This window comes from Ambystoma mexicanum, chromosome 5q (genome assembly GCF_040938575.1).
Source record: "Ambystoma mexicanum isolate Mex_15411 chromosome 5q, UKY_AmexF1_1, whole genome shotgun sequence".
Lineage (NCBI taxonomy): Eukaryota > Metazoa > Chordata > Amphibia > Caudata > Ambystomatidae > Ambystoma > Ambystoma mexicanum.
Window position 1 is genome coordinate 1,240,260,741 of NC_090933.1, and position 12,725 is coordinate 1,240,273,465.

General features: G+C 48.3%; 1 protein-coding gene across 2 annotated transcripts in view; it reads right to left on the reverse strand.

Moving 5' to 3' along the window:
- TOP1MT (DNA topoisomerase I mitochondrial) overlaps positions 1 to 12,725 on the reverse strand; it is a 1,647,637-nt gene that overhangs the window by 347,332 nt on the left and 1,287,580 nt on the right. For both annotated transcript variants that reach the window (XM_069621749.1, XM_069621750.1), the window contains exon 10: positions 384 to 498. In XM_069621749.1, the coding sequence (XP_069477850.1) occupies positions 384 to 498 (115 nt within the window). The remainder of the gene's footprint in view (positions 1 to 383; positions 499 to 12,725) is intronic.

Sequence of the window (12,725 nt, forward strand, 5' to 3'; positions counted from 1 at the left end):
AAGTAGGCCAGGCAAGCAATATGAGATTGTTCTTTATATTTTAATGTTTTGTTTTTTTACCTCTGCCACACAGGGGAGGAATATTTCGTAACAATAAAGATATCTTTAAGGAGAAGGAAGATTGAAGTGCCAAACAAAGGCAGGGAGGGAACGTAGCAGGAGCTGAAGTGGGGCAGAGATACAAAGAGCAACTCGGACAAGCAGCTGGAAAAAACAGAAAATGGCAATTAAACTAATTTCATCTCAGGATGGTATGCGAGAATGCAAGTTTGGGACAGGTAAAGGGCATCTGGACTATTTTGGGGGCATTCTCCATTTTAATATTCTCAGAGGAAGAGCTTCCGAATGAAAAAACACACACACACAGACACATTGCAGCCTACCATTGGTGAGGGCCTTCAGCTGCTCCTGTAAGGTAATGGAAGCATTGTAGGTTCGGAACACTTTAGCTGTCAATCCATCCATTAAGTCCTGAAGATGTTTATTCATAATTGTTGTCTGTTGAGAAAACATACATGCCATATTAGATAAAGAGAAGCAGGACCTGCAATATCTGCTGCACAGAAACATTAATTCATAATAAATAAGTAGACTGGATTAAGTATACATTGCACTATAAAAAGGAAACTGGCAAATTGTGGACTGTCATGGTAAGTACCAAAACGAAACAGCTAACAAGATGATAATTTATACTTCAGGCACTCTTGTTTTTTGCCATTCAGTCATCAAACGTTTACAAATATTAGACTTAGGGCGTGGCTATGCCACGAGCTGGCGTGGTCAGGTTTCTTACCTGCTCCGATGGCGGCCTAAGGCAAGTCCCAGGTCAGGGAACCCTGAAATACTCTATACCCTACGTCACTAAAGTGGAGTGGAGGGCGGGCCAGTGATCAACAGTTCCAACAGCATTTGACCCGCAGTAAGTGATGAGAAGCTCTGAAGTCGGCCAAAGACGCTGACCCCAAAATGGCAGTTGGGTACCGCTCTGTGAGATCAAAGCTGGGCGATTGGAAGCAAGACATCCCCTTCGCCGTTGTGCCATCATCACTACCGAGGGCTGTTCCTTGGTGTCGGGGAGGTGCTTGGTTCCTGAAATCCTAACGCCCAACTCAGGGGAGCAGACTTATGAATTTTCCAGAGGGTGCCCAAATATTGGAAGTGACATCCCCAGCAGTTCTATGACCGCATTTGCACGGAGTCACCAACTTGGTGCGAGGGGCTCGGGGAGCACCAACTTGGTGCGAGGGGCTCGGGGAGCACCAACTTGGTGCGAGGGGCTAATGGGAGCGCAGAACAGTGGAAACCTTGGCTAGCATGTACTGCATATACTAAAGTCAAGTGAGAAGGAGGTTTAAGCCTTCCAGTTGTATTCCAGTAGGCCAACACTGCCCCTATTCCAACCCTCTATAATCATCCAGGTTGTAGTAGACCTCAAAAGGCAGAGCAACACACTAGGATGGCAGAACAAAATGCCATCCTATCCTGTGAGTGTGTCAAACCTCGGAGCAAAGATTGTGCGTGTGCCTCCTACCTTGGAGCACAATCTCACTAATTTGGTGCAAATCTCGCAAGTGGGTGCATGGGAATCCCATGCCTGTGTGTGGGCTGCAGACCCCGGATCATATGCTCACTTCTTCAGTGTGAAACTGTGGCCAAGGCTCTTTGGGCAAGCATTCAGGATGGGTCTCACACCTTTAAACAGTGCGATATATTGAGTGGGCACCTCACATTTTGGAGCATAGTATCACCTGTTGCTGGTAATCTCACAACTGAACGTACAGTTTCACTCTTGGTCATCTCAGTGACCCCATATATATTAATAGAGTCAGTCTCCCATCTGGGAAGACAATTATATTACTGTTAAAACACTCTGAATTCTCACTTCAGTTTTCTCGATCTATAGATCCATACCATATTCATTCATTGTGTGCGCAGGGGTCATAACTTGTGTCTGTGAGAGGTCATTCTTTCATTCAGGAGAGATAAAGGGGTAACAACCCCTGTATGTGGGATCAGGCTAATTTTGCCCCATGGCCCCTCACTCCAGAATGAGTGAGCAGGTTTTAAGACCCTGCTGATTCTGCTTTCCTACAGGCTCGAGCCTTCTATCCATTGCCCCATCACGGCTTCCAACATTCTGAGCTGCAGCTTATGTACAGCAGGCAGCTCAGGACATGCCTGTTGCCAATTGAATGTAGCCAGATCTACTATTAAGACACTGGGAGAGTGCCATGAACCCACATTGGTGGTGAAGAAGCACTCAACATACAGAACACAATGGTATAGTGTTGCAGTCCTGCTGAGAAATGACAATTTGTTCTGTTTAAATGTAAACCAGAGTGGCTGAGTAGTACACGCACTGTGCCATTAAAAATAAAGAAGCTCTGGTGGGTGGAAGTGCTGCTTCGGTGGCATCAAGAGTATGCAATTCCCTGCAGGGTAGTGTTGGTAATTTCCTATTGAAGAATAGCAGTCCTATTGAGAGGTGCCATTAAAAGTGAAGCTGTCCAGTAGGCTGGACCAGTGCTGCCCCCATAAAAGGTGTAGAAGTGTCTGTGAGAAGTGCCAGTACTGTCCCAATGGTGAGAAGTGTAGTATTTTCACATTAACTATGCTTAAGCACTAGGGGTTATAGAATAGTGCTGCTACAATCTTAGTAATTCCATCCCTTTAAATATATTAGCTCTTGTATAACCACAACAGTGTTGCGTTATTCTGATGATGATAAAGATGTTAGACTTGCTTAATAGTTCTGGTTCTGTATCATTAAATGTACTTCAGATCTTCAGTGTCTCGGGAGGATAGCTTGGATGTATTTTGGTCAAACTTGGATGTATTTTGCTTTTAACTGGGAAGCCAAACTTGGATGTATTTTGCTTTTAACTTTGCCCATTAACTGTAACCTGCGAGCCCAGTGACTGTTCCATACCACCGCACCTGCCTACTTCCTCCATTCTCCTCCTCTGCCCTCCCTCCTACCTACTCTAACTGCTTCTCTATCAACTATCCCTCCCTTCGGGGGCGCTGTTGCGCACGGACGGAAATGGCAGCCTCCGTGTGAGCTCCGGCAGTGTCCAGGGCCGAAAAGCCTAAAAAATCAATTTATTCGCCTCGGTTTGGTGCGATTTTTACACAGAACGTGTAACTATACCTCTGGACAGCCCACGTGAAATCCAGACCCGAACGGTGAAGTGAGAGCCGAGTAGCCTGAGGGGGCGAGGGACGCGCCTGCCGCGGAGGGAGAGGAGGAGCCTGGCGCCGGAACAACTCGAGCGGTGGCAGTAAAGGTCGGGGCCGCCCGCCCAGGAAAGGGAGAATAGCGGGAGCCCCGATCCTCGCTGAGTGCCTGCGGACCCCATTCACCAACACCACAGCAGCGACACATGTGAAGAGAGGAATCACCCCCCCCTCCCCCGGCCCATCAGCCCACGGCAGCGAGGGTAAGCCGGGCCCGGGCCTGAACCTGTGGCGGGACGTTGCGCCCTCCGCTCAGCTCGCGAACAGCTCTGCAGCCGCAGGGGACAGCGAGGTGGGCGGGCGACCACCCCTCCCAACGAACATATTCTGCTCCACCATACAAAACAGAACGTTGGAACGCGCGAAAGGGGGCTGCCAAGAGTCGAGCGGACCCCTCCCTGCCCCGCTTAATCCACCATCGATTGGAGGGAATACTGGAAGACCGGGTCCTGGCCTCAGAAATATAGTGCAATTACGAAGTAATTGGTGAAGGCATCTAGAGGAAAGGGTACTCGCTCCAGATCGATGCCCAAAAACTTTGGCCATAAAAGGAGCAGAGGAACTATCGATAAGTGTCGCGAGTATAAAAACGCAAATCGACAAAACAACAGCTCGCATGACAGAGGCCGAAACAAGAATATCAGACACAGAGGACACTGTGGAGACCCTGAAGACAACAATGTCAAATATGGCCATCGAGCTAGGGACAGTGAAATCCAAATGTGAAGATTTGGAAGCAAGATCCCGAAGAAATAATGTCCGTATTATTGGTGTTCCGGAGGGGGCTATTAAAGGATCAATGGAAAAAGCGAGACCTTCTGCGCACACTACTGGGGGAGCCGGGATGGTCGCCTGTGTTTATGGTGGAAAGAGCACACAGGTCCCTAGCTCCAAAGCTGAAACCCGGGGCATACCCCAGACCCACTATAGCGCGCATACTAAACTACAGAGACAGAGACCTGATCCTAAAAACAGCTAGGGAGAAACAAGAACTGAAATGGGAAGCCAACACTATACACATCTTTCCGGACTTCACCTTGGCGGTTCAACAAGAAAGGAAACTATTCTCAGGAATCAAGAAAATGCTACGCGAGCGACAAGTAAAATATGCGATGCTCTACCCCGCAAGGCTAAAAATTCAACATCAAAATAAATCATAATTCACATTCCCGGAAGAGGCCGCAAGCTTCATAGAGACACATATCCCCCCAAAAACAGGCAAACCTGAAAGAAGAGCTATCGAAACGTCCATAGGGCAAGAAGCCACCGCGGCGTACAAGAAGTCGGAAGGAAAGGCAAAGACATAGGCTTCCTTGGGAGCCCCACATTGCAGAGGATGTAACCTAGGGCTCAAAACACATGGAAAACGTTCATCCAAAGACGTCAGAATAAATGAGAGTAACAAGCCTGAACTGGAGGTAACGCTCATACACGATAATGGCTTGGGCACTGGAGACGCCGCAGCCCCCCCTGTAGCAGGTGCTCATGTTGTTGCGAGTGGAGGGGGGGAAACTCAAAGGCACAGTTGAAGTTTGGGGGACTGTGAGGGTGGGGGGCAGGACTGATATGGAGAAGTTGGGTTTTTGTTATGAGAAGAAGGTTGGTAACACAAAAAGCACACGGTTCTAGGCACAGGAAAACTTAAGCATAAAGCAGAGCTACATTGGTGTAAAGACACATACAAACTCCCCATAGATAATGGCTAAACCGGACAAGGATGGTATTAATGTGCTGAGCTGGAATGTGAGGGGGCTATGCTCCAAGATCAAGAAAAGGAAGATCATGGCCTATCTTAATAGACAGGCCGCTAAGATAATCTTCCTCCAGGAGACCCACACAGGACCCAGACAGGGCGAACAGCTGATACCAAATTGGGGGACTCACCAATATTTCCCAACTTACTCTAGCAGAGCGAGAGGGGCTGCAATACTAATACATAAAGCGCTGCCGTTCGTCTGTATCAAAGCTGAATGTGACCCAGATGGGAGGTTCGTTTTGCTGCATGGTAAGCTCTAGGACAGGGAAATAGTGTTCCTCAATATCTATGGGCCAAACATTGACCACCCAGACGTTTACTCCTCAGTATTTGAAAATCTAGCAAGATACCCTACGGCCCGAGTGCTTTGCGGGGGAGACATCAATACAATTCTGGATGTTCAATTAGATCGCTCATCAACACAAAATAGAACACTAACCAAGGCAGCACAGACAATACTTACACACATGGCAGATCTACAGTTAAAGGACGTCTGGGGAACACTAAACCCCAGCAGGAAAGAGTACACGTACTACTCCACCGTCCACGACACACACTCCAGAATTGACCTATGGCTGATAGACACAGGCAGCATGGCATGGGTTACAGATACACACATACATCCTAGGACCTACTCAGATCATTCTCCGATACAATTGACATTGCAAATCCCGGACAAGATCAGGGACCGACCACCTTGGAGATTCAAACCGGCGGCCTTAAGGGATCTAGTATATAAAGACTCTATGGTGCAATGCATACAGGAATATTTCGAGATCAATGAACACTCGGTATCAAGTCAGGTAGGGATGCAACGGTATAACGGTATACCGTCAAAGATACCGTGAACCAATCAATTGAACAATAATAACCGTCACACTGTGTATACCGGTATACCGTTTATACCGTCAAGTGTGCTTTTCAATCTGATTTGGAAAGGCTGCAGTAAGCAAGTGCTGCGCAGTCTTGGTCTTGCACTGTTGATGTGCCATCTGCAAAGTAGTTTCAGTTGGAGCAGTTTTTAATGCCATTCCATAAACCACACATGCCTGACACAAAATCAGTATGTTAGCAACAGGAAGAATAAATACAGTACCAAGAAGGAAAAGGGTTTACCTTGGTTTGGCGGCTTTGGGGTTTATATATTTATAATGGATAATATTTGCTAAACATATGACAATGGGGGATTTCCCTGGTTCCATCAGTGAATTTACATATAATAAGTCACCCTGCGAAATTCACTCATCTCTGTGGGTATTCCCTGCTGCCATACCAAAGGTCAACATGTCCGTGATTACTGAACACCTTTTGGCCCACAAGTAAACTAAAGGCTATAACGTAAAGAGAACGTGTGTGTGTGTGTGTGTGTGTGTATGCTCACAAGCGTATACTACCATCAGCCTCCATTGATCTGTGGCGTGCAGGTCATAAATCTCTCCTCTTATCTCTCCCTCATCTCTCCTCACTTTCTATAATCCCTCCCGCTCCCTTATCTCTCCTCTCGTCTCTCTTTCTATAATCCCTCACGCTCCCTCCGTTCAGCCGACCACTTCCTTCTCACCATTCCCCCCTCCCCCATGTGCCTCCTCCCGTTTCCGCTCCTTTCAGCTCCTAGCCCCCCTCCACTGGAAATCCTTACCTCTCTCAATCCGCTCTGTACCTACCCTTTCCTCCTTTCGCGCTTCCCTGAAATCTCTCCTTCTGCATTCCCTGCCTTGAAACCTTCCCCACCTCTAATCCTCTCCCCTTCCCTCGAATCTTCCCTATGATCCTCTCCTCCCTCCCCCCTCCCCTTATCCTCCCTCACTTCACCCTTATATCCCTTCCGTTTCTCCTCTTCTCCTTCCCTTCCTCTCCCCTCACAGATTAAGTGCTCTACTTACTGTTTTTATTAGTTCGATTAGTTGTAAATTGCTTCTTCTGTTATAATGTTCTATGGATTCCATTTTTATAATGTAAAGCGCTTTGGATGAAAGCGCGATATAAACATAATAAATACAAATAAAGATGGCAACATCTTCACCAGTAGCCAGTGGGGAAAGTATGTTGAAAAGCCCAATTCGGGCCCTGGGTGCCTGGTTTTGTTTGTGATGATAAATCTGACAATTTATGACCTTTTAGAAAATAGTTGTTAAAATTGGTTAATTCCACCTGCTACACCGCGATAACCATGATATACCGCCATTTGGCAAGAAGGTTATCGTACCGTCATAAAACTAATACCGTGACACCCCTAAAGTCAGGCTACACTATGGCAGGCATTTAAAGTATGCTTAAGAGGTCAGTCGATATCAATAGAGGGGGGAATTCTCAAAGACATTCGGGCTAGACTGGCTAGGTTGGAAGCACAATTAACATCACTGCAGACCCAACATGCTCTGTCCTCCTCCCCTTATCTGGGTACATAAAAAAAGACTAAGCTAGATAAGTTTCGGGAAGCAGCAGGCCAAGAGATCAGATACTTTGACAGACCCACGGCGGCGCGTAGATATGGAGAAGGGGAACGCCCAGGGAAACTATTAGCCAGAGAGGCCCCACAAACATACCTTGTATTCAATTAGCAGATGGCACGATGTCCACAGATTAGGAGAAACTGAAAGAAACATTCTACACGTTCTATAAAGAATTATATTCCCCCCAGTGCTCTGTCACAGAGGCTGAGATGGAACAATACCTCTCTCAGACACCGACAACACTTATAGCAGATGCGACTAGGGAAGCGCTAGAGGAACCCATAACAGTGGCAGAAATAGGGGCAGCAATAAAAGCTCTCCCCAACGGTAAAGCCCCGGGCTCTGATGGGCTGGGAGCCGAGTTCTACCAAGAATTCAGTCAGCTTCTAGCTCCCAGGCTGCATGCTGTATGGACGGAAGGACTAGATCAGGGAGAACTCCCAGAATCTAATAGAGAAGCAATAATCACACTTACTTAAACCGGGGAAACCTCCTGGAGAATGTGGATCATACGGCCCACTGTCCTTAATAAACACTGACGCCAAAATCCTAGCAAAAATACTAGCAACCAGACTCACACCATTGATGCCATTCATGGTTCATGAGGACCAGGCCGGTTTTATACTGGGTAAATCCACAGCAACAAATATAAAAAGATGTCACCAAATAATAGCCACAATACCCCCTACCACTCAGGGAATAGCCGTCTTCCTTGACATGAGGAAGGCCTTTGACACAGTCTCCTGGCCCTCTCTCTTTAGAGTGCTACGGAACTATGGGTTCGGTCCAAAATTCATAAAATGGATCCAGATACTATACACAAGACCCTACGCTAGGATTAGAATCAATGGATCCCTCACAGACATACTGGAACTGTTGGGTGGCACCAGACAGGGTTGTCCACTCTCCCCGTTACTCTTCGCGCTGGTGATAGAACCTCAAGCGGACATACTTGGGTCACGTTACAGTACGTTTGGGCTAATGCTGGAGGGCAAGCTCCATATTATAACGCTATATGCGGACGACATTTTACTATATCTCAAGAATCCGGATCGCACACTTGGTAGGGCGCTGGCAGAGGTGGGAAGGTTTGGTGAATAGTCAGGGCTGCGCCTGAACCCCAATAAGTCAGATATTCCCGCTCACAGACAACACCTCACAACCCCAAAACCTACATGGGCTTTTATGGAACCCGGTACATATTGTTTATTTAGGAGCTCATCTAGCCAGAACTCCCCAACTGTCCCGTGCTCTGAACTACACGACACTCGCTGATGCACTGTGTGTCAAGATGAAAAGCTGGAGCGTGTTACCCTTATCACTGGCCGGGAGGATAGCCTTGATAGAAATGGTAATATTACCGAAACTCTTCTACCTTTTTAGCACAGTGCCAGTATGGCCAGGTCGCGCCCTGTTCTCTAGAATTAATAGTGCCTGCATAACGTTTGTATGGGGAGGGCATCCCAGACTGAGTTGGAGGGTACTAACAGACACACGCCAGAGGCGGACTGGTGGCACCAGATCTGGAACTATACTACCTAGCAGCGCAGGCGCACCATGCGGCTAGGTGGGCCACATCCTTTATCAACCCCACCCCCCACACTGAGGGAGCGCGAGGCAATACTGGCTCTGCATGGGATAACAAAACCCACCCCTAAACAGTACAACACGACAAACCCATCCAGGATTACTATCACGGCATGGTCCAGGAGTGTTTACATATACAGAGCCAATAAGCTATACCACCCAAGTATGCCTATATGGGGGACCCACACACACCCTTCGCTATCGAGAGTGAAATGGTAATGCACTGGAGTGCTAGAGGTGTCACCCCGTGGGGACGGTTGTTCCCAGATCATAGCTTTCTCCAATGGGAGGACATAAAAGATGTAGTAGGAAACACAAATACGCGTAAGCAACAATACCATAGGGTGGCAGCCTTCGCACAACATATGTACCCAACATTCCCGAAGGAACCTGAGACAAATATGGCACTAGGTTATATATTTACTGGAGGGAACCAGAAAATAACTGCATCCACTCTATATAAAACCATACTGCAAACACGCCCAGCGGCGACTCACACAGCTAAGGGCAAGTGGGAACAAGACCTGGGGCAGTCGATAGAAGACCAGGAATGGTCCCGGATCTGCGCAATGACCAAATGGATATCTTGTAATTCACGATTCAAACGGATTATAAAATAGTCCACAGGACACATTACACACCGTCCAAACTTAAGCAAATATATCCCACCTCGGCTGGTACCTGTCCGAGATGTAACTCGGAGAATGCAAACATATTTCACATGCTATGGGACTGTGCTAAGTTGAGACAATACTGGGCAGAGGTTTGTGGAGCACTGGATAAGATGGCAGACCAACCAGTGAAATAGACACCACAGATCTACATGTTGGGGGCAGAAGGGAAAATGAACCCGACGTGGCGGAAACTATTGAATCTAAGCCTTTTAATAGCGAAAAGGGTCATTTTAATGAGATGGAAGAATGCGCAATCACCCACACTAGAAGACAGGAATAGAGATATGGTGTGGGTCAACGATACTGAAGAACTTTACATAGACTCAGTTATGGCCCCCTGAGGACCCAGAAACATATGGTCCCGATATAAACAATATGTGGCGGAACTGGCAGACCTCGATAACCTGAACACTGAAGAGAATTGACCTGTATATGTATTTATGCTTGATTAATCGAATGGTATATTTGTAAGTGCATAACCTGTGTGCAAATATAAATAAAGTTGTTAAAAAAAAAAAACTATCCCTCCCTTCTCACTAAATCTGGAAAGAAGAAATCCAAAAAGGATATCTGGGCCTCTCACCCCGGTCTCCCTATTGCTGATACCTATTCCAGCGCCTCTACAAGACAGACCCTCACCGACATCCTTTTTGTCGTTCCTTCGCCAGATCTATGGACCCCGCATATGATCTCTGTGCTCTGTCCTGTCTCCTCCTCTCCCATTAACGGTGGCACTCGCTGGGATGTCCTCATGGATTCCTCCCACTCTTCTAGAGTCATCCTTAATGTCTATCTAAATGGCACTGTCATGGTCCAAGGTCTCCAGGCCAATCTCCTCCTCTTTGACACTCTCCTCCCTGATGGCTACAAGATCCTCTCCGCACCCAGACTCTCCCGGCCCGGAGGTGGTGTAGCCTTGATCTTCCCCGAGTGGATTCTTGCCACCATCATTCCCACTCAGATTTACCCCTCCTTCGAATGCCTTGTCTGCAGGCTCTCTATCTCCCCTAACCACTCTCTTACTATTGCTGCTCTCTATCGGCCCCCTGGTCAAATCACCTCTTTTCTTTCAGATTGGCCTGACCTCTCCTCCTCCCTCCTGGCCGCAACCACCCAACTCCTCTTCCTTGGTGACCTAAACATCCACCTTGATTCTCCCTGTCCCTCATCTCTGCTCTTATGTGACCTCTGCGATTCCCTCTCTCTCTCCATCCTCCCCTCTAGCCCTACACACTCTGCAGGACACACCCTCGACATCTTGATCTCCTCTGGCCTCCCCCTCTCTGACTACCCCACTCTCATGGAGTGATCACTGCCTCCTCTCCTCTCATCTCTCACTCTCTTCCCCCCCAAGCCAAGCCTACCCCTACACTGCCACCTACCTTCACGGACATCCGGCCCATGAAGCACATGTCAGTTGAGGCTTTTGCTGCCACCTTCTCTCCCCCCTTGCCCCCTCTGGCCAATTCACACCACGACACAGCCCTGGCCCTTCTCTACTCCTCTATTTCTGATACTCTCGAAGCTCTTGCCCCCGTCATGAGGATCTGTTTGAAGCCCAAAGCCAAGTGCAACTCTTGGTTTGACTCCGACCTAGCCACACTTAAAAGTAAGAGTAGGGCGGCTGAGAGGAAATGGAGAACTTTTTGCTCATCCTCTGACAAACTGGCCTGTCGCCTGCTCCAAAGGCAATACCGACTCTCTGTTCGCACTAAGAAGAGAGCACACATTCAAGCGCGTGTCTCTGCAGCATCTAACAACTCGGCCAAACTCTTTAAAATCTGCAAGGAGCTGGCAAACCCTGCTGCAGTCTCCACCCCCCCCCCCCCGATTGCCTCCCAGGCTCTATGCAATGCCCTTGCCTCTCACTTTATCTCAAAAACTCAAGACATCCTATCCCCTCTCTCCTCCCTATCCCCTCCGCCCCCCTCTACAGCTGTACTTTCTGACCCTCCTTAAGACGCCCCACCACTCACCTTCTCGTCATTTCCTCTTTTCTCCCCTGATGAGGTTGCTAGACAAGTCCGATCAATGAAAGCCTCATCAAAACAGGTTCATCCCTGTTCCTCCAAAACCATAAAGGACTATATGGACACCCTAGCTCCGGCCCTTGCCAACTTCGGCAACCTCGCCTTTGCCTCTGGATCCTTCCCCTCCTTGCTGAAGCACTCCCTTGTGCATCCTCTTCTCAAGAAACCCACAGCGGATCCTTCCGATCCCACTATCGCCCAATTTCCATCACTCCCTTTCTGGGCAAACTCCTGGAAAAGCTGGCCATCTCCCAACTTAACCTTCACTCCGATTCTATTGGCTGTCTCCACGACCACCAGTCTGGCTTCAGAGCAGCCAGAAGCACGAAAACTGCTCTCCTGAACATCTGCTCTCCAACCTTGACTCTAACATTCCCTCTGTCCTCATCCTCCTTGATCTCTCTTCTGCCTTCGACACAGTCAACCATACCATCTTGCTCAACCATCTCCGTGATAATCTGGGTATCACTGATCAGGCTCTGGCTTGGCTGACCTCTTTCCTCTCTGACCGACCCTCCCAGGTCCAACTCGAGTCCTTCCCATCATCCATCTTCCTCTCTACCTGAGCTGGGCCTCAGGGGTCTAACCTCTCACCCTGGCTTTTCAACCAATACCTGGCAACTCTCGCCCACTGCATTGCCATCTTCTGCTCAGATTTCCAGTGTTACGCCGACGACTCAGCTAATTTTCAGGCTGCCCTCGGCCACCTCTTCTCCCTCTCTTATCTCTGAATGCCTAACTGCCATTCAAGATTGGTGTGCCAGCAAGACGGAGATGCTCCTCATCGGCACACCTTCACCATCCTTTCCCCTCACTCTCTGGCCTGCTTCCCTCGGCCCTCCACCAACCCCTACCTGTGTGGCAGAACCTCGGGGTCACCTTTGACTCCACCCTTTCCTTCTCCGCCCACATCTCTGAGGTCTCTAAAAAGTCAAACTTCATACTGCATCTCCTCAGAGGTACTCTACATTTCCTCTTCTTCCCCCAG